This window comes from Sus scrofa, chromosome 6, assembly GCF_054392235.1.
Source record: "Sus scrofa isolate SSC_HxYL_T2T_F1_AM1 chromosome 6, Sscrofa_HxYL_maternal_Yorkshire_Landrace_v2.0, whole genome shotgun sequence".
NCBI lineage: Eukaryota > Metazoa > Chordata > Mammalia > Artiodactyla > Suidae > Sus > Sus scrofa.
This window is the reverse complement of record NC_139388.1, coordinates 96451117-96474089: the sequence shown is the minus strand read 5'-3', so window position 1 is coordinate 96474089 and position 22973 is coordinate 96451117. Positions and strand designations below refer to the sequence as shown.

General features: G+C 41.9%; 1 protein-coding gene across 10 annotated transcripts in view; it reads right to left on the bottom strand.

Moving 5' to 3' along the window:
• Window positions 1-1199: 1199 nt before the first annotated feature.
• The window catches only part of AGO4 (argonaute RISC component 4), a 45539-nt gene continuing 23765 nt past the window's right edge, over window positions 1200-22973 (bottom strand). For 9 of the 10 annotated variants that reach the window (XR_014804821.1, XM_084958173.1, XM_021093286.2 and 6 more), the window contains 6 exons: window positions 22454-22613; window positions 17387-17702; window positions 17116-17250; window positions 8964-9065; window positions 7877-8076; window positions 1200-5009 (listed from right to left, as the gene is read on the bottom strand). Coding sequence is in view for 9 of the 10 variants with exons in the window: in XM_084958173.1 (XP_084814299.1) it covers window positions 4901-5009; window positions 7877-8076; window positions 8964-9065; window positions 17116-17250; window positions 17387-17702; window positions 22454-22613 (1022 nt within the window). In the remaining variant the exon portion in view is untranslated. 10 annotated transcript variants of the gene reach the window in all.

The following is a 22973-nucleotide window of genomic DNA, read 5'->3' as shown; positions in this document are numbered from 1 at the left end:
TGTTGGTATAATAAGGTAACTGACATATACTAGTCATCAAATCAGACAATGGGTTTTTTGGCATGTGGATTATTTATTTATTTATTTATTTATTTATTTATGTATTTGTTTTTGGTTTGGCTTTTTAGGGCCGCACTTGCGGCATATGGACGTTCCCAGGCTAGGGGTCGAATTGGAGCTACAGCTGCCGGCCTGCACCACAGCCACAGCAACACCAGATCCGAGCCGCATCTGTGACCTACATGACAACTCACAGCATTAACTTACTGAGCCAGGCCAGGTAGTGAACCCACAACCCCATGGCTCCTAGTCGGATTCGTTTCTGCTGTGCCACAATGGGAATGCCTGCTTTTTTTTTTTTTTTTTTTTTTTTTTAAGGGCCACACCTGCAGCATATGGAGGTTCCCAGGCTAGGGGTCAAATCAGAGCTGTAGCTGCCAGCCACAGTCACAGCCACAGCAACACGGGATCCAAGCCACATCTGCAACCTACACCACAGCTCATGGCAACATCAGATCCTTAACCCACTGAACAAGGCCAGAGATCGAACCTGCATCCTCATGGATGCTAGTCAGATTTGATAACCACTGAGCCATGGTGGGAACTCCTCCTCTGCTAAACTTTTAATTCCCCGAGTATAAGGGCCACATGTACAAATCTCTGCATTATCCTTGCCATGACTTAACAAAAGGGCTTGGCTAGCAAGAATTAAAAGGCATGAGATTAGTCTGTGGCCACACTACCCTGAACACACCCAATCTCACCTATCTTGGAAGCTAAGCAGGGTTGGGCCTGGTTAGTACTTGGTTTGGAAATACAGGAGATTAGAGAGCCCTAGGATGGGTGAATTTGGGCACCTCTTCCTCTGGAGAAGTCAGTCTTATAAAGTATGAGGCCATACTGCCCTCTGGAGACTGCAGATTTTTCTCAAATCATCACTGAAATAGATCTTCCCATTAAGAGATGCACCCACATCCCTGATGAAACTTTGTTTTCACTTGTGAAATGTTGCAAGAAGCTCTTCTAAATTTCCCAAATAACAATTTCTAAAAAGAGGGACACCCAGGAATTAAGAACACAAAATTTTCCCATTGTTCTTCTTTCTCAAATTTCTTACACTGAAGAATTTCTTTTAAAAAGCAATCATGTGTGTTGCTATTACAGTATACTCCATATTTATTAGACATTTGACACAAAAAAACATTTGGCACAAGAATGCCAATTTATTCTTTTTTTGGACACATGAACACAAAATATCCCTGCAGGCCAAAAAAAAAAAAAAAAATTGAAACTTAAACAACCATTATCTTATCTCAACATGGGGCTACCACCCCTCCCTTAATAGTTTAGCAAGTACCTCGTATTGCTAGAGACATACATCCAGTCCAAATTTAATAAAATACATTTGAAAACATTACAGGCGTAACAATATAGAAACAAAAAATGACACCATTAGTCAAATGAACAAATGCAAACATTTTTAGCCACTAGATGTAGAAGGAGCATGAATATGTCAATAGCAAGGGATAAGAAAATGGTTAATCTATAACAAGATCTTCCCTTTAATTTTACAAGGAAAAATCCTTGGAGTTGAAGCAGTATTGATACAATGCCCTCAGTCTCCACTTCCTTAAAATGAAAGCAGAGCTACCACCTTGCTATTGAGCAAGAAAATCTTACAGCACATTCACAAAGGGTCTCTAGAGCAGGGCAGAGAGGGTGAGCCTTGTTAAACAGTGGATTACCTTTTCCCACAGGATGGGTAGGTTGCTGAGCCAGCTAGATAAGCTCTGATATAGCCTGGGCACCAGATCCTAAAATACAGACCATGTAGAATATGTCTGCTTATAAATCATCACCTTTGGAAGCAGCAAATAGAATTTACAGTAAGAAAGAGTATGTTCTGCCTGCCCAGACAACTGGCTGTATTAAGCCAGCTAGTTCACTTTACAGCTAACAACAACAAAACATAATTGGTTCAACATTTGGATCTTCACCATTTAATATCCCCGCCCCTTATTCCCAAATTGTTACTCTTTAGCATTGCTACATTGAAATCTTTCACACCACATGACAGTGCCTAAATAGGCTGCATTTAAAAAAAACCCAACAGCCTAAAGCTACTTCTAGAGAATGCACACCTCCCATTGATTGACACATGCATAAGGATTCAGTCAGTCCCAAGGGGCTACTGTGTTCACACTGTCAAGCCAAATTAAAACTGCATTCAGATTTGCTCGAAGTAGTATTGTTGCAACTCTGGTTCTGCAGTGATTACCTTTTAAAGATTCACCCCTCAGCAAGTGTTTTCCAACAATCCTAGTTCTGTATTTCTTTTCATTTGTCCAAAATGACAGCATTGCACCCTTAAAGGTACTGTTTTCCTAGAAAAATAGGCCTCCCGGCTTTTCCTCCACCACAACGCTGATTTGCCCCAGTGTACTTGGACTGACTGAGGTCATACAAACTACAGTTCAAGGTCCAGCGGATAGCCCAACTGCAGGCAAGCGAGTCAGGGCTTCCTGGCATTCCGCCTCACTCCCTGCTCCATACATGCCAGGAGATGGTGAGAAGTGACACTTCTTCTGTGCATTGTTAACAAGCAAGTCTGAGGCACTCAAATGCAGATGTGGTGCCTGCTGGCCAGCCAGCCAGCCACCAAGAGTTCTTCACAGCCTGGACTCCAGCAAGTCCTTCTCCTAAAAAAAATCTTCCATTTTTCCTTCTTTGAGTCCAGGGTGGCCAAGCTGAAGGGTATTTTCTGTGCTCTCCCTGAACAAGTATGAATAAAAAGCAGCAGCCAGCCCCTCACCAACATGTCCTGATTTGTAGTGTCCAAGTGAGGTATTTGCAAAAAAGGAAAACCTTAAGAAATTAATTAACATCTGCCATCTTCTTCACTCCCACCTATGTTGTGCCTCTATTACAGAGCTTGCTTTCATCCCACTCTATGGAGAGAATAAGGAGGTCTGCGCTTGTATCTTAATGAGCTTTAGGACTCCATATACATTATAAAACTCTCAGAGACCAGTCTCAGCAAACACTGGTGGCGCCGCTGATCAACAGCACATGGAAATGTAAACTTTAATGTATTTACAAGCTTCTTTAAAAGACTGAAGAAAAACAGTGCTTTATATTGCTGGGATTTTGAGAAGGCTAGTTTAAGAGATTTGGACTGGCTAATGAGTTCGAGCAAACATCCTTCACCATTAGATCCAGTGTTTCCCCCACCAGCAGTTTCCAGACATAGGTGGCAAAATCAATTTACCACATGGTGTCTATCTCTCCTCCCAGCCATATGGAGTGGCTCTGGGACTTTAATCTCTCTTTCCAGCTCTCACTCCTGAGATTCCAGGACAGAGAATTCTAAGTCAGTAAAAATTGGACTGGGAAACACTGGCTGGAACTATCAAGACTCTATGTAACTGTTGTCCATTCACAAAGTATTATCTACACTAAATACAAAATACATTTCCCCCTACATTTTCACTGATGCTTACTTTAGATCAACTTCCTTTGTTTGGACAAGAAAGGAATCCTGTCTCCCTGTGAACGGAATCCAGAATCTATTAAGAAAAATCAACCTTTTCTATGTAGTTTCAGTTTAATAAAAGGAAGGAATCCCCACCAAATACATTTCAGGTTGAAAGAGAAGCAAAATTTTTGCACTGCAAGTAATTCTGTGAGTAACCTTGATTCCCGGGAAAAAAAAGTTTTAAATGCTGGTACATTTTTGCAAGTTGCAGCATCACTCAATGTACCTTAAGGATGGCAAAGCCTATCCAATAAGGAAGCATCCTGGTTCTAGCTTATTTTAAAACAAAGTGACAGGACATCAACTGTGACTATAAAACAGATAATAATTTTTAAAAAAGGCATGGAAATATATGTCTTTTCTGACCAGGTTCAGAAATTGCCAGACTATGATCTAGTAAGAAATAGCTGATAAAAATCATACTGAAATCTCATCTAAAAAACTACATTGTCAGGAGGAGGAAGAGAAGGGACCTTAAAAAATGTTTATTGCCAAAGTTAACTTTCTATGAGAAAAGTTTAAAAATCATTTAGATCTAACAAACCACACAGCAGCATAAAATGGGCACTTTTGAAAAATACTAAAAGCTAATTTTTTTTTTCAAAAAGGGGGAAACATGAGTACTTTGACCATGGCAGTGTTATCTGTCGCTGTGACATGCATTCCATCTGTCTGTGTTACACATTCACAAAAGTCAACCAAATAAGAGAACTGCCTGCCTGAATCTGCAGCCGAATATAGTGCAATTTGCCTGGCAGCCTGTACTTACACCAGCACAAGTCTGTAGAGATCAATAGATAAAGTAGTAAAACTAATAAAACTCTGTAAAACTTTCAAAAATTAATGCTCATTAAAGGCATTTACAGTGGTGAAGTCAGAAATCTCCATTAAAAAGTCTATGGACCCACACAATTAAATAGTTACACTGAACCGAAGTAGACTGTTTGGTTTTTCTCTCCCATTTATGCACATACCCCACTCGATGAATACAGAAAAAAGGAATAATCCTCTCTTGTAAGACTAGAAGGATGCGGTGAACACCACAGCTAGCAAAATAGTCCATAGAAACCTTTCTTGTAAAGTCCTTTAGAAAGTTCAGGCTGATCAGCCTTTGCATGATGAGGTAAAAATTCAGTCCAGTGCATCAGAAAAGACAATCTATGAGTATCTATTACTTTAAAAAAAATGGCTCAATTTTGTTGATGCATCAGACAGTGCTGTGAAGTATAGATTCAGTGCAACCATTCCGAATTGCTGGTAGAAGACCACCTGAAGTCAGCTTGGCTCTCTCTAGAGGCGGTAGGCATTTGAAACATTTTGAGGCTGCATGGGGTGTCAATTGGTTGAGTTCTTTTTCTGAGACTCTCAGGCAAAATACATCGTGTGCTGGGTATCATGGTGGATCTGCACGGCTTTGGCCAAGGCCTGAGGATCTCGGCCGTTGCTCTGTCCTGACACGTGACTGCCTTCCGCACTGTAAAGAAAAGAAAGCAAAAAACCAGGTGTAAGAAAAGACTACTGGAGTTCCCGTCGTGGCGCAGTGGTTAACGAATCTGACTAGGAACCATAAGGTTGCGGGTTCGGTCCCTGCCCTTGCTCAGTGGGTTAACGATCCGGCGTTGCCGTGAGCTGTGGTGTAGGTTGCAGACGTGGCTCGGATCCCGTGTTGCTGTGGCTCTGGTGTAGGCCGGTGGCTACAGCTCCAATTAGACCCCTAGCCTGGGAATCTCCATATGCCGCGAGAGCGGCAGAAGAAATAGCAAAAAGACAAAAAGACAAAAAAAAAAAAAAAAAAGAAAAAGAAAGAAAAGACTACTAAAAACTCCACAAGGTTCAGATAGCACGAATAGAACCTGGGCCCTTAAATAATTTGTTTTTTGTTTTTTTTTTCCCTTAAATAATTTGTAACATCTCTCTAAACAGTCAGTTTGCCTGACTGAAAAATATACACAGAACTTACTTAATGGACTGTGGCAATCGTTAAATAGAATAATATCTGCAAAGACCCAAATCTTTAACAATACCTACATAAGGACTTCCACTGCCTGTACTGTCTGGCTAATGCCTACCTGTCCTTTAGGCTTCAGTCAAATGTTATTTTCCCCCAAAGAAATCTTCCGTGACTCTCAAGTTAGGTCAGAGCCACTTGGAATTTCCCAGAATCCTCTACTTTTCATTAGGAAGATTATTATTTAGGTAATTATTTACTTCTCCATTGGGATGTAACTTCCAAGAAAGCAGCAACCTTGTCTATCTTACTCACAGTTGAACCCCTAGTGTCTGGCACATAGTACTGCCTCAATAACTATTTGTTGAATGAACGAATGAATGAATGGGTAAATGAATGAATGAATATGCTTAGCACAGTGTTGGAACACAGTGTGGAACAAAATTGATATTCAGCAAATGTTACTATGCCACAAGTCTTTCTCATCGTCCCTTCACTAGCTATAGACCTTGGACAAGTAATAGTTCCTCTGAACTTTTACCTTTTAGGATAACAATAACAACTTCCAAACATATTTCTTAAGGGCACCATGTGATATAAAGGGCTTAGTAAATGGAAAATCACCATCCCTCTTGTGACTTTTCTACTTAAATTATTATTACCCTTATCGTTTAGGCTCAAAGTCCTAGTCATCTTTTACTTCATCCTCCTCTCTGCCACTCACATCCAATTAACTGTTGAATACTATCTATTTTACCCCAGGAACAGCCTTTTGCTTTTAACAAAAATAATCTTGCTCTAATACACTTTTCCACCCTCATGCCTGCGATTCCCCTTTGAAATGCTCCAGCCAAAAAAAACAAAAAACAAAAAACAAAAAACAACAACAACAAAAAAAATCTGCTACCGTCCAAATATGTTACTTGTCTTCTCTTCTTTGTGTCCATTATTCCCTCTGCCTGGAAAATCCTTTTCTTTTCTTCAAAGAGCCACCTACCCATCCAGCTATGAAATCTCTAACAGACTTTACTCTGATGTCCAATTGCATTTTCATCTACACTGCTTTGGGCAAATGGTCAGTTATATGTTTGCCTGTACTGTCTACCATACTGAAACATAAAATCCCGGGAAACATGCCTTCCTCAACTTAAAGGTTTTAGTATCTAGCACAGTGCTGGGCACACAACTTCATAAATGTGTTGAATAAATGTGTATATTATGGAATGGAAGGTACAAAGCCACAGCTGGGCATTTTCCATAATAGCATACTTTCAACCCATACAGAAATAGACTTGCAGTGGAAGGTCTACTATTTAGCAGCTGAATACAGACTTGGGGAAGAGCCCAGAAACTGCTACACTTCACAGATGGTCATTTGGGGGGGGGGGGAAATTAACACATTGAGCTTGTTTAGCTATTTAATAGTAGCCCAGTAACAAGTTAATATGTCAGATTCTCTAGAGATCCTTATTTTGGGATGAGAATGGTTTGGTACCCCACCTTTCCCTGAACACACACCAGGTTTCCTCTGGTGCATTCTCCCAGATTGTACTGAAAGCAAACGGAACTGATCAGGACTTCCCCCTCGCATGAAGTAGAATCCACAGGCCTAGGACTGCTCTGACTGGAGCCAGAACACTGGCCTGGACACTGTTTTTCTTTGTTGGCCACACTCGTGGCATACAGAAGTTCCCAGGGCAAGGATTGAACCTACACCATAGCAGTGACCTAAGCCACTGCAGTGACACCAAATTCTTAACCTGTTGCTCTACAAGGGAATTCCTGGGCTAGACACTTTTTGAGGCTGCTTAGGACCTGAGCAGACCTGAAATGCATTTGGCTCTATGGGAAAACCAGAGGCAGTTCCAAATAAGAACTCCTGTTGGGGGGCAGACTTTATTTATCTACTTATTTTTAGGGCCACACCCACAGCATACAGACAGTCCCAGGCTAGGGGTCGAATCACAGCTATAGCTGCTGACCTGTGCCACAGCCACAGCAATGCCAGATCCAAGCCACATCTGTGACCTACACCACAGCTCAGGCAACACTGGATCCTTAATGGATCCTTAACCCACTGATTGGGGCCAGGGATTAACCTGCATCCTCATGGATATTAGTTGGGTTTGTTACCACTGAGCCACAACGGGAACTCCCTGAAGGCAGACTATAGACACATCATATAAGAATGAACAAGCCTTGTCACTTCTTGAACCAAAAGTCACATTATCATCTCTCAAAGGTACAGGCAATTTCATTTTCTCCTTGAAATTTAAATCCTAAAAGGAAGTTTAACTCTTCCAAGAAGTTTTCTGTAGTAGCTCATTTTTTTTTTCTAACATGCTGCTAACACAGATAGAAAGTCGTGCTTCTTTTTGGCTTGAGAAACTTGCCTGTCGTGATCTTTATCCACCAGATGATACCGTGCCCTGAATGCTACAAGCCGGGCATAATAGGCAGGGGCTGGAATAGAGACTGAGCGTGTGCACCGCACATAAGTATGACACAGCTGGTAAGTTAGTAACTGGAGCTCATCTGCAGTGAAGCAGTTGTCATCCCACAAGACCTGGTAATGTGACGGACGGCTGGTTCCCTGGAGAAAGAGTTACATGATTAATGTCTCTGATACGGGTTGACTACTTAAGAGAAGGACTGCCCACTCTTGGGCATCTATCCAGACAAAACTCTACTTAAAAGAGACACGTGCACCCGCATGTTCATTGCAGCACTATTCACAATAGCCAAGACATGGAAACAACCCAAATGTCCATCGACAGATGATTGGATTCGGAAGATGTGGCATATATACACAATGGAATACTACTCAGCCATAAAAAAGAATGACATAATGCCATTTGCAGCAACATGGATGGAACTAGAGAATCTCATCCTGAGTGAAATGAGCCAGAAAGACAAAGACAAATACCATATGATATCACTTATAACTGGAATCTAATATCCAGCACAAATGAACATCTCCTCAGAAAAGAAAATCATGGACTTGGAGAAGAGACTTGTGGCTGCCTGATGGGAGGGGGAGGGAGTGGGAGGGATCGGGAGCTTGGGCTTATCAGACACAACTTAGAATAGATTTACAAGGAGATCCTGCTGAATAGCATTGAGAACTATGTCTAGATACTCATGTTGCAACAGAAAAAAGGGTGGGGGAAAAAATGTAATTGTAATGTATATATGTAAGGATAACCTGACCCTCTTGCTGTACAGTGGGAAAATTAAAAAAAAATAAAATAAAAATAAATAAAAAAAAAGAGAGAAGGACTGAAACCTACTTCCTAAATTCAGAAATATTCCTGCCCAGCACACCTACAAGCAGATATCTAGACCAAAAGATAACAGCTCTAGGGTACAAGCATTAACAAAGTTATGTGCAGTGTTTAATAACAAGTCTACTCAAGCTAGGTGCTGAATTTGCAAACACCTCCTTATCAAATCAAAGATCTGGATCAGCTTCCAAATTACCTGAATTCCTGCATGACTACAGAGGTAAAAGTCAAACTCAGATGGATGTGTGATGGTGCTGTCCACAGTAGTGCCTGCTGGTACGTTGCCACTTTTCCCCACCTACCAAAAAAATAAAAGTACAGTTGGTCATCAAAATGCTAAACTGGGTTCAGGTCATTAGTAACAAGTTAGTAAACTGCTCTTAAGTGGACTCTTGAAAACAAGTTTAATTCGAGAAGTTGAATATTCTATAACTTTCCCTTAGCCCAACTATTTTGTCCTTTCATACTTTCCCAAGCAAATATACTCCATTGTTTCTCTAAGGGAAAGCAGATAGAGAATGATTTTACCTGTGGTTTTGGGCTACATTATTGTCATCTACATAATGGGTGACACATTGGTATGTTCACAGAGGGGGGTAAAAAGACATTTAAGATGGATAATATTCCCAAGGAAAAAAATAAGTTTCCTCTCTTCCTTCCTTTCTTTTTTCATTTTTGGCTGTCCATGGAGCTCCTGGGCCAGGGACCAGATCTGGGCCACAGTCACAACCTAAACTGAAGCTGCAGCAATATTGGATCCTTAACACACTGTGCTGGGCCAGGGATCAAACCTATGACCCAGCACTCCCAAGACGCTGTGGATCCTGTTGCGCCACAGTGGGAACTCCCAGTCTTATTTCTTACTTGAAGTTAAAACAAAACACAACTTTCAGTAAAAGTATTTGAGTTGGTTCACTAGGTTCAACAAAACTAATACTTTTTTTAAATTTTTTTTGGGGGGGTCTTTTTTGTCTTTTTTTTTGTTGTTGTTGTTGTTGTTGCTATTTCTTGGGCTGCTCCTGCGGCATATGGAGGTTCCCAGGCCAGGGGTTGAATCGGAGCTGTAGCCACCGGCCTACGCCAGAGCCACAGCAACGCGGGATCCGAGCCGCGTCTGCAACCTACACCACAGCTCATGGCAACGCCGGATCGTTAACCCACTGAGCAAGGGCAGGGACCGAACCCGCAACCTCATGGTTCCCAGTCGGATTCGTTAACCACTGCGCCACGACGGGAACTCCTAAACTAATACTTTTAAACAATCAGTAAGAGCATTCACTGTCACATGCATTATCAGGAAGAGTGCATTGAAATGAGAATTAGGAAAAGAGAGTTTCAATTCTAAGCCCATTCTTGCAACCACATACTTAAACAAAGCATAATATCTTTGGGTTTCAATCTAATTATCTATAATATTAGGTAATGATCTCTTACACTTCTAAAATTATAAAGTTTTTCTATAGCCAAACTCTGAAATCAACTTCTAGAAAAACAGAAAGGGTAACTTCAGAAACACATTTATAAGGAAAGGAATTCAATCTTGCTATTTGGTCAATTTTCATCCACTTCTGCTGCACAGAAGGGCTCTATATGAAGGAAGTTTATTTAGCATATTGGCACAAATTTGATGGAAATTTATTTGGCTCCATTCTAACCACTGTTAACTTCAGCTGAAGATCACACACCAATGCATATAATAACATACATGAGTACAGAAAAGTCTCATTCCATCAAATTCATATGTGACCTTGGGTACCTAGCTGAACAAGAGGAAATGTAACTGATTTACAATTGTTCTAGCATTGTTTCCCAAAGTGTATACTTTAAGAATATTAGTCTTGTAAGATGTGTTTAATCGTCAAATAAATTTGAGTAATACTGGGTGAAACAAAAGTTAAAAGTTTTTTCTATTGTATAACTTCTCAGAATCTTTACCTAGTAATGTATAATCTTTAAGAGGGAGATAGAGTATATAGCATTTCCCAAACTTATTTGATCACAGAATCCCTTTTAAAAAATCTCTTAGGAGTTCCCACTGTGCGTGAGTGGTAATGAATCCTACTATCATCCGTGAGGATGCAGGTTGGGTCCCTAGCCTCGCTCAGTGGGTTAAGGATCCTGCATTGCTGTGGTTGTGGTGTAGCCCAGCAGTTGCAGCTACAGCTACAATTCTACCCCTATCCTGGGAACTTCCACATGCTGCATGTGTGGCCCTAAAAAAAAAGTAATAATAAATAAAAAATAAATAATCTCTTTAAATCTACAGATGAGAGCTTAAAGAGGTGCTTCTCTGCGCAAAAGGAAGTCCAGGTATGTTCATTTCAATAGTTATTGCTTGAGTACCACATGTAAGGCTCTGTAGTAGATATTATGGATAAGAGACAGAGGCACAGAGAGAACTAATGAACCTGCCCTCCTGCCCTTCATGAACCACATGCAGGAGTTTCCTGGTGGCTCAGTGGGTTAAGGATCCAGCATTGTCACTGCTGTGGATTGGGCCACAGCTGTGGCACAGGTTTGATCCCTGGCCTGGGGAACTTCCATGTGCTGCAAGTGTGGCCAGAAAGAAAAAAAGAACCATATGCAGCAACAGCAATGCAACGTAATAAAGGCCTTATGGAAGGCACTTGGAAAAACTGGTGGGAGAAAACGGCTAACCCATACCTTATAGGATAAGTAGGGGTTGAAAGGAGGAGAGGAGGTGGAATGAAAATGCAAAACATTCCAAATATCCCTTAAAGTCAGGATAGATAAACAAATGGTGGTTTATCCGTATCATAAAATGCTACTCAGCAATAAAAAGGAACAAACTTTTTTTTTCCTGCTGCTTTTTAGGGCTGCACCCACAGAATATGGATGTTCCAAGGCTAGGGGTCGAATCAAAGCTGTAGCTGCCATTCTACGCCACAGCCACAGCAACGTGGGATCTGAGCCGCATCTGCAACCTACACCACCGTTCATGGTAATGCCAGATCCTTAATCCACTGAGCAAGGCCAGGGATCAAACCTTCATCCTCATGGATACTAGTTGATTCATTTCCGCTGCGCCACAATGGGAACTCAACAGGAACAAACTGTTGATACACATGATAATTTGGATGAATCTAAAATAACATTATGTTGGAGTTCCCATCGTGGTGCAGTGGAAATGAATCCCACTAGGAACCATGAGGTTGCGGGTTCGATCCCTGGCCTCACTCAGTGGGTTAAGGATCCGGCATTGCTGTGAGCTGTGGTGTAGGTCACAGATGTGGCTCGGATCTGGTGTTGCTGTGGTTCTGGGGTAGGCTGGCAGCTGTAGCTTCGATTAGACCCCTAACCTGGGACCCTCCATACACCACAGGTGCAGCCCTAAAAAGGAAAAAAAAAAAAAAAAAAAAAAAGATCAAATAACATTATGCTAAGAAGCCAGACCAAAGGCTATGACTTCTTTTCTTATGACATCTTGGGACAAACAAAACTATAGGGACAGAATACACATTGTCAGGGGCTGTAGATAAGGGAAAGCATTGACCACAAAAGGGCATGAGAGAGGTTCTGTGTGTGATGGACTCCTTCTGTATATTAAAGTGGTGGTGACACAACTATATGCATTTGTCAAAACTTGCAGAACAGTATACTTAGAATTGTGAAATTTACTGTGTCCATATTATATCTCAACAAAAATAATGGAGAAAAGGGGTGGGCTGGGTGTGGATACTCCGAGGATAAAAATACACAATGTATGTGGGAAATGAAAACAGTCATACTGCTAATGGAAGGTGTATGGAGGTGTGGTGAAAGACCAAACTAAAATGCTATGTTTGGGAGTCCCTGGTAGCCTATTGGATTAAGGATCTGGTGTTGTCATTGCTGTGGCACCAGTTTGATCCCTAACCTGGGAACTTCTGTATGCTGAGGGCGCAGGCAAAAAAAAAAAAAAAAAAAAAAAAAAAGAAAAAAGAAAAGAAGAAGTTGTGTTTTGGTGACCTTGGGAAAACACTGACCACCATAAGACAGCATTTGGTAACCACTAGGGGAAATGTGAAAACTTCTGGGCAGTGGAGTGGCAGGAAAAGACCTACATCTTAAAAACCTAGCCCTGACAGTAGGTGGAGGATGCATCTGTGAAGGAGGAATGGAGACGAGGAGACTCTCAGGAGTCTCCTGCAATGCTAGGACAGATAGAACACACAAGAGGAAGAAATGAGACAAGAGATTTCAGAGCAGAACACAGAGGACTATTTGACTATCTGAACATGGGAAGGGGCGGGGGAGACAGGAATAGAGGAGAAGAATTTAAAGACAACCTGAAGTTTCTAGCATGGCTGGCTAATATACAGTGATGCCAAATAACAGAAGAACAGGAGAACTGGGGGAGGAATAGCTTTTGGATGAGGATAAAACAATAATAAGAAGGTTTAGATGTGTTTTGTTTGAAATGCCTGTGGTAGATTGTATCGGTGGTGCCAAATATTCCCATGCCCCTCCCTGGGGGAGGATTATACATTCCCACCCAATTAACTCAGGAGTGGCCATGTAACCTCCTTTGGCTGGCAAAATGTGGCCTGAAATGTGTTACTTCTGGGCAAGAGCTTTAAGAGCCAGCATCTGGCTTGTCATGTATCTTTTTTCCCCTCTGCTACAATGACTGGCTATGTTCCAGGTAGATGCTTCTCTGTTAGGTTCCAAAGGGAGGATAGCAGGGTCACAGCTGCAGCATTGCCACAGTGAATGTGTAACGTGAGCAAAAAATAAATCTTTGTAAGCCACTAAGACTTTGGAGTCTTTTGTTACCACAGCCCAGCCCAGCCTATCTTGACTGATACAATGCCTACAGAGCCTCTAAGTAAACTGGTAGACAATCAGAAGTGCAGATCAGGAGCCACACAGAAAACTTGGGGATACAGATTTCAGAATCTATAAGCAAATAAATGGATCTAGAAAAGTGGGTGAGACTAAAGAGAGTTGAAATTGAGAAGCGAATAGAGAAAACTATGAAATGTCAGTGTTGAAGACAACTGTCCATAAATGCTGCAGAGGTCAGGATGGGAACTGGACAGGTTATCACTGGATTCAAAATGAGAAGTCATCAAGAGAACAACTTCAAGAGGAGTCACTGAAATCAAAGTCAGGCTACAGAGAACTGGAGCATGATATGAAAAGTCTTTTCTTTCTTTTTCAGCTGCACCTGCGGCATATGGAAGTTCCCGGGCCAGGGATCAAACCCAAGCCACGGCTGTGACCTATGCCACAACTATGGCAATACCAGATCCTTAACCCACTTTGCCATAGTGGTAACTCCTCAAGTCCTTTTTTTTCCCAAAAGACTAGTCATAAGAAGGAGGAAAGAAAAGATGGCAAGTAGGCTGTGAGGTAAACAGAGTGAAAGGAAGCTTTTGGGGGGACTGAGGAAGAATTGAAAAACTTTAAAGGGTGAGGAGAGGGAGGCAGTAGAATGGGGAAAATTGAAATTTTGAGAAATAATAGGTAAGGAGTTTCTGTTGTGGCTCAGTGGTAACGAATACAACTAGTACCCATGAGGATGTGCGTTTGACCCCTGGCCTCGATCAGTGGGTTAAGGATCAGGCACTTCCGTGAGCTGCGGTGGTCACAGACATGGCTTGGATCCTGCATTGCTGTGGCTGTGGCGTTGGTGGCTATAGCTCTGATTAGACCCCTAGCCTAGGAATTTCCATATGCCTTGAGTACGGCCCTAAAATAAAAAGAAAAAGAAAAAGAATAGGTAATAATGAAGTGAATAGGTAATAATAATATAGAAGGCAGAAAGGATTAGGAACAAAAAGCATAGGTGGGGAGAAAGAAAGTACAGGTGGAGAGGTTAGCCTTTGAGATTCAAGGACCAGGCTAAGAAAACACAAGTTTAGTTAAATTTGAAACTAGAGGAGAGGAATCTGAGAAAATTCACACCTTCCAGATTTTGTTTTCTGGAGGAAATAGCAGGTTGTTGGCAACTTTCTACTGACAGCAATGTAAACTGTTGGCAATGAAGGTGTCGTGGATAGGCCTGGGGATGTGAGAAAAGTATAAAGGTTTAGAACAGGTGCTATGAGGAATAGGATAAATGAAAAAAATTGCAGCATCAAAGGCCTGGCTGAGGTTTTGCTATCATGAACCTGTGATATAGTTTTTTGTTGTTGTTGGCTTTTTTTTTTTTTTTTTTTTTTGGTTTTTAGGGCTGCACTCATGGCATATGGAGGTTCCCAGGCTAGGGGTTGAATTGGAGCTACAGCTGCCGGCCTTTGCCACAGCCACAGCAAGGCCAGATCCCCGCTGTGTCTGCGACCCACAGCACAGCTCATGGCAACACTGGATCCTTAACCCACTGAGCGAGGCCAGGGATGGAACCTGCATCTTTGAGGATACTAGTCAGATTCGTTTCTGCTGCGCCACAATGGGAACTCCTATATTTCCTTATTAAAGAAATGAGTTTTTTCCCCCTCAGCAACCTCTATCAGCCCAAGAGAAGAATCAAAGGAAATAGGCGGGTGCACTAATTCGGAGTTGGAGACTGACAAGAGGTATGTTTAGAGAACTGAAGACACTGTTAAGTGTCAGGGGTGCAGAGTAGACCAAGGATTGAGACTGTCAATCTTTAAAGGTCAAGGAGTGACACTGGATGGCCAAGAACAAAGCTATGAGACAGCTTGGGGTTTTAGAAAGATACTCTAGGTCTTAAAGTTACATGAATAGCAAGTTGACAGAGGGATGGAGAGTGACTATGCAGTTAAGGAAGGGCTGGTAGGATGTTTTGTGCCCAGAGCTTGGGTAAGAATTCAGAGAATCTGAATTAACAGAATCTAGGAAATATTACCCAGTCAGTTTGGGCAATTTAGAAGACAATTATTTTTTGTCTCACATTAAGAAGACAGTATTTTGAATCTGAGCTGATTGGTGGACCTGGGGCCCAAGGAAAAAAACCTCAGTTCTCTAAAGATTCCAAAAACAAGAAGAAACAGTTAAACCTTGGATGAGAGACAAAAATTAAGAGTGTACTAGAAAACAGTGGGATCGGAGTTCCCGTCACAGCTCAGTGGAAACGAATCTGACTAGCAACCATGAGGATGTAGGTTTGAACCCTGGCCTCGCTCAGTGGATTAAGGATCCGGCATTTCCGTGAGTTGTGTGGTGTAGGTCGCAGACTGGCTTGGATCCCGAGTTGCTATGGCTCTGGTGTAGGCCATCAGCTACAGCTCTGATTTGACCCCTAGCCTGGGAACCTTCATATGCCATGGGTGCGGCCCTAAAAAGATCAAAAAAAAAAAGAAAAAAAAGAAAGAGAAAAAGAAAAAGAAAGAAGGAAAACAGTGGAAGTGACCTACAAGATGACAAGATTACGCAAAAGAAAGAACTGGTCTGTCTGGGGTAGATCAGGGAGGGCCTAGAAAAGATGGAGTAAAGTCATAGAAAAGACCATAGAAGTAACATCACCCTGCACTATGTACCTAGAATTTGCCTAGCTTATACATAATTATCAGATTATAAAAAAGGTATACAAAATGCCTAGAAATGCTGGGAATTTTACCCCAAATTAACATTCATTTACGAATTCATTCCTTAACAACAACCCTGTGAGATAGGTACTATTCTTCTCACACATTACAATTGAGAAATTCACTTGCCCATGATTAGTAAGTGCGACATCACAGATGTTCAAAGTGTGCACCCTAAGAATCCCTTATACTGATATAAAATCACTGGGGAGAGGAATTCTTCTTTATTCCCTAGAACCATGCCTTAGGCACTGGTAGTAAAAAGTAACAAATGGCAACAAAGTCCAAATAGATAAACCTTCCCTTTGGAGGTTGCCTGTGTCAATAGTGTACCTGGCATGTTTTGTTTTGTTTTGTTTCTTTTTAGGACCAAACCTGAGGCATATGGAAGTTCCCAGGCCAGGGGCAGAATTGGAGCTACAGCTGCCGGCCACAGTCACAGCCACAGTAATGCCACATCTGAGCTGCGTCTGTGACCTATACTGCAGCTTGCAGCAATGTCAGAATCTTAACCCACTGAGTGGGACCAGGGATCGAACCTGTATCCTCACGGATACCAGTCAGGTTCATTACCACTGAGCCACCAGAGGAACTCCTTTACCTGGCATGTTTTTTACTTCCCCCACTAAAAACTCTAAAAATCAGTATTTCTGTCACACAAGAGAAATATTCAGTCTTGACTGAATCATCTGTATCATTCAGAATTGCTATCTAAACACAACTGGAGTTAGTATATTTATTAAATTATTATTACGCACCTCTGCTTTTAGAAAAAAGAAAAACAACTGTATGTATGCCTACTCAAAACCACATTCACTCGCATCAGATAATAAAGCTTATCCTATGTGTTCTTACCCTTTCTGTTTTATCCGCACAGAAGAGTCTTGTGTGATGTCTTTTCTGAACCACAATATAGGTTATTCCTGGCCGATAATCTTCTTCCAAGCTAATACATGCTTTTCGAATTGCTATTAGTTCTGGCCAAGCTACCTAGGAGTAAGAAATGGAATGATGTTTAATTGAGAACTTACCTATCTCTCAGATATGATTTACCCAGGGTAGCAGATGGGAGGAAGCTCCATCGGACACCCAAAAGCCCCAGAGGGCAACTACAGGATGAGAGTACCTGTTTCATCTGTCCCTCGGATACCCCTCCACGGTAATAGATGATCCGAGTGGGTTTGAAGCGTGTGGATTTGTAGAACTGAATCAGCAGCTCTCGAACCATGTTAGTGAGGTCCTGGATTACCTCCTGACTATAGAGGAGCTCCTGGGAGATCTCCTGGCGAGAGGTCTGCACCCGAACAGTAGCACAGTACCGGCTGGGGTGGCCATCCATACTGCCAACAACAGCGGCGATGGAAGGCTTCTTGCCATCCCCTGCTGGGGGGTGCGTGACATCTGCTCCCAGGAAGATGACAGGCTGCTGGAACACCGAAGGCCTGCTCAGATTTAAGGAGACATTGCCACTCAGACATACAGAGGAAAATGTTTTTGCTTAGCAAGCGCCCTAGATACAATCACAGACATAAATCTTATAAGAGAGAATAAAGACCTGGGCCCACTGCGAGAGAACTCACTGTGCCCCCTAGTACCTTGAACCTGGACTGACTGAAGAAGCCAACATGGTTCTTCTGCAACAGTAGGAAGGGAAGAGTCAAGAAGAGGACTTGAGGAGTTCCCATTGTGGCGCGGCGGTTAACGAATCCAACTAGGAACCATGAGGTTGCGGGTTCGATCCCTGGCCTTGCTCAGTGGGTTAAGGATCCAGCGTTGCTGTGAGCTGTGGTGTAGGTTGCAGACCTGGCTCGGATCCTGAGTTGCTGTGTCTGTGGCGTAGGCTGGTGGCTTCAGCTCTGATTAGACCCCTAGCCTGAGAACCTCCATATGCCTCGGGAGTGGCTCAAGAAAAGGCAAAAAGACAAAAAAAAAAAAAAAAAAAAAAAAAAAAGAAGAAGAAGAAGAAGAAGAGGACTTGACCCAAATTTAACAAAACCTCTATGTGTAAAGGGAAAACTCTCCCAGAATAGGCTCTCTTGAGATCCTAGGATTTCTACAAAGGATACTGAATTGCAGAATGTACATGGTACTGGGACAAAACCCCCCACATGTGAGACTTAGGGAAGAGAATAAAGTCTCTCTCCTTCCCTATTTTATTTTTCTCCATCACTTTTACCACATATTTTACATACACACACACACAATTGTAAGCTCCATGAAGGCAGGAAATTTGTTTTGCTTTGTCTTGTTCCCTGCTGTATTCCTAGTGCCTAGAATACACTACCTTGCTCACAGTTGGCACTCAACTAATATTTATTGAAAGAATGAATTCAGGAGTTCCTGTCCTGGCTCAGCAGTTAACGAACCCAACTAGCATCCATGAGGAAGCAGGTTCAATCCCTGGCCTGACTCAATGGGTCAAGGGTCCAGCATTGCCATGAGCTGTGGTGTAAGTCACAGACGAGGCTTGAATTTCACGTTGCTGTGGCTGTGGCATAGACTGGCAGCTCAGCTTCAATTCCACCCCTAGCCTGGGAACCTCCATATGCCACATATGCACCCACCCCCCAAAAAAAAATCAAAAAAAGAGAATGAAATCATTTATTTGGCACTAATTTCTCCATATAAGGAATCAAGAAGAAAAATATCATGCAAGCATCAATTCTCTGGTAAATTCTTAAAGATACAACTTGGGACTGTGAATATTGATTTTTTTTTTTTTTGTCTTTTTCCCTTTTCTAGGGCCGCACCTGCAGCATATGGAGGTTCCCAGGCTAGGGGTCTAATCGGAGCTGTAGCCGACGGCCTACGCCAGAGCCACAGCAACACAGGATTCTAGCCGAATCTGCAACCACACCACAGCTCATGGCAATGCTGGGTCCTTAACCCACTGTGCAAGGCCAGGGACCGAACCCGAAACCTCATGGTTCCTAGTCGAATTCATTAACCACTGCGCCACAATGGGAACTCCTGTGAATATTGATTTTTAAAGTATGTCTTCGTTGCTGTCGTGACGAAGAGGAAATAAATCTGACTAGGAACTATGAGGTTGTGGGTTCAATCCCTGGCCTTGCTCAGTGGGTTAAGGATCTGGCATTGCCATGAGCTGTGGTGTAGGTCACAGACGTGGCTCAGATCTGGTATTGCTGTGGCTGGGGCATAGGTCAGCGGCTACAGCTCTGATTTGACCCCTAGCCTGGGAGCCTCCATATGCCACAGGTGTGGCCCTAAAAAGACAACATTAAAAAAAAAAAGATGAGGATCCATGAGGACACAGACTGTGTTGTATTTACAACATGGGCTTGGCACAGAAAGGTATAAGAGCAAAGGCATACATATACATATATATATGTATATATAAAACATAGATATATATACACACAGATAGTCTAAAAACATTATGTACCAGCCACTGTGCTAAATATTTTACATGTATAAATTCATTTAGTCCTCACAACAATTCTACCACAATGAGGGTGGTAAAAAAAATTTTTTTTCGTCTTTTTAGGGCTGCACACATAGCATATGGAAGTTCCCAGGCTAGGGGTCAAATCGGAGCTGTAGCTGAGAACCACATCACAGCCACAGCAATGCGGGATCTGAGCTTCATCTGTGACTTACACTGCAGCTCATGGCAATGCCAGATCCTTAACCCACTGAGTGAGGTCAGGGATTGAACCCACATCCTAGTGAATACTAGTTGGGTTCCTTACTGCTGAGCCATGGCAGGAACTCCAAGGGTGATACAATTATTATCTCAATTTTCCAGGTTTAAAAAATAAGATACAAGAGGACAAGGACCTTGTTCAAGATTACATAGCTAGGAAGTAATAAAGCTGAAATCTAAACCCAGAAGCCTGACCAAAAAAAAAAGTATGTAGTCTATGCCACTATGCTACAATGTTTGGGGTAAAATTAAAACTTGCCTTTGGTTAACTTCCATTCTATGGCCTGTATAGGCCTCATCTAACAATGTGGCGGGAAGGATTTATTTACCTAGAAGTTTCAATCAAAGAGGAAAATGAGAACTGTGATATGACTACGTAAGAGGAAGACACTTAAATTCATCTTTTTCTCAAGTATGGCAACGACTAGTATCACAACCCAGATTTAACTCTCTAAATTTCTCTCACATACAGGATTTCGCATAAAAAAAATTTTAGAGTTGACAAGTCAGATATCTCAACATAAGGAAACTACAAATTAATGAAGAGCATCCCTGATTAGGAAATGGGCAAAGGACTGAATAGGCCCATCACAAAAGAGGATGTCCACAGAGCCAATAAGCATAAGAAAATGTGTTCAATATGATTACTCATCCGATATGCATTCATCAGATGAATGCAAATTAAAACCATAATGAGACAGTCTTAGCCCCATCCAAAGAGGCTAAAATTAAAAGGACTGACACCATGAAGTATTAGTGAGAATATGAGCAAGTAGAACTCTCAGTGGAAATATAAATTGGTATGACCAGTTTGGAAAACTACAGTAGTTCCCATATCTGCCGGGGATATGTTCCAAGATCCCTAGTGGATGTCTAAAACTGCAGATAGTACTCAAACCTACATATACTATATGTTTTCCTATATTAATGGGTAGGCAGCATATATAACATGAATATGCCAGACAAAGGGATGATTCACGCCCAAAGCTGGATGGAGAGGGACAGTTTGAGATTTCATCAGGCTACTCAGAATGACATGTGATTTAAAATTGAGGAACTGTTTATTTCTAGAATTTTTCATTTAACATTTTTAAAAAAAATTTTTTAGGGCTGCACCCACAGCATGTGGAAGTCCCTAGGCCAGGGGTCAAATCAGAGCTGGAGCTGCTAGCCTACACCACAGCCACAGCAACACCAGATCCAAGCCTTGTCTGTAACCTACACCACAGCTCACAGCAAGGCCAGATCTTTAACCCACTGAGGGAGGCTGAGGATCAAACCTGCAACTTCATGGATACTAGTCAGATTCGTTACCTGCTGAGCCACAACGGGAACTCCTTACTTAACATTTTTGGATGGAGGTTGACTGCAGATAACTGAAACCAGGGAAAGTAAAAACCATGGATGGGGGAGATAACCACTGTATTTGATAATATCTATCAATGTTAAATACATATATTATCTGTTAAGTCAGCAACTCCACTCTTGGGTATATACACAGGAGAAAAAGTACTTAATTTCACCAAAAAAGTAGAAGACTTGTATGATAAACGTATAAGAACATCTAAATTTTTGTGGTATATCATACAATGAAATAATACACAACAACAACAAAAAAAAACTAAAACAGCAATATTAATTAACTTCAGAGACATAATATTCAGGAAGAGAAGACAGACACAAAAGAGTACAAACTGTATAGTTCCATTCATATGAGGTTCAAAAAGAGGCAAAACTAATCTATGGTGCTAGAGGTGAGAACAGTGCTATCTTTTGGGGGTATCTATCAGGAGGGGCCACAAGGACGTCTGATGAGGTGCTGGACGTGTTCTATATCTTAATCTGTGTGGTGGTTACATGAGTGCATATGCATATGAGAAAAATCAAGATGCATACTTGAGACTTGTACGCTCTACTATAAGCTAGATCTTGGAAAAAATGCGGGAGTTCCCATTGTGGCTCAGCGGTTAACAAATCTGACTAGCATCCATGAGGACATTAAGTTTGATCCCCAGCCTTGCTCAGTGGGTTAAGGATCTGGCATTGCCATGAGCTGTGGTGTAGGTCACAGATGCCGCTCAGATCCTGCATTGCTATGGCTGTGGTGTAGGCTGGTGACTACAGCTCTGATTTGACCCCTAGCCTGGGAATCTCCATATGCCGCGGGTGTGGCCCTAAAAAAGCAAAAAAAGCAAAATAAGAAAAAAAAAAGGGAGTTCCCATTGTGGCTCAGCAGAAATGAATCTGACTAGCATCCATGAGGACGCAGGTTCGATCCCTGGCCTCAGTCAGTGGGTTAAAGAGCAGGCGCTGCCGTGAGCTGTGGTATAGGTCAAAGACGAGACTTGGATCTGGCATTGCTGTGAGCTGTGGTGTAGGCCGACCGTGGCTATAGCTCCAATTCGACCCCTAGCCTGGGAACCTCCACATGCTGCAGGTGCGTCCCTACTAAGAAGACAAAGAAAGAAAGAAAGAGAAGGAAAGAAAGAGGGAAAAAAAATGGAAACACAGAGTTCAGGATCTTACCTTTGATGAGGTACAAGCACATTGTTGATTCCTCCAAGCTTTGCATTTATCTTCAGGCAAAGGTTAGAAAGGGTCTGAGGTGAAGTCTTCACGACATTTTTTACCTGGACACACTGTGTAGCCATACCCAAGAGAGTATCTCCAACACGTTTCACCTCCGCTACAAAAATGAGTTTATTAATTACATTTAAATTTAATTTTATATTCTCCTAATTACTAAAAGTAGAGGAAAAACCCAACACATTAACTTTTACAGCGTGGCTACTATACACTGTATACTGTGCTAGATGCTTCTCACGTGTGGTCATCTGTTAAACACCAGGGCGATTTTTCTTTTCTTTTCTTTTCTTTTTCTTTTTTGAGTTGGGATAGGCCTTACCCCTCCCTCTCTCTGTTTCTTCCCTTCTGCAGGCCTTGAAGCTAGTCCACTTCCTTTATTCTTCCACTTCCTTTATTCCACCACTCACTCAAGTCCTCTAAGGCTTCTTTGCCCACAAGACTAGTCTGATAAAGCAACCAA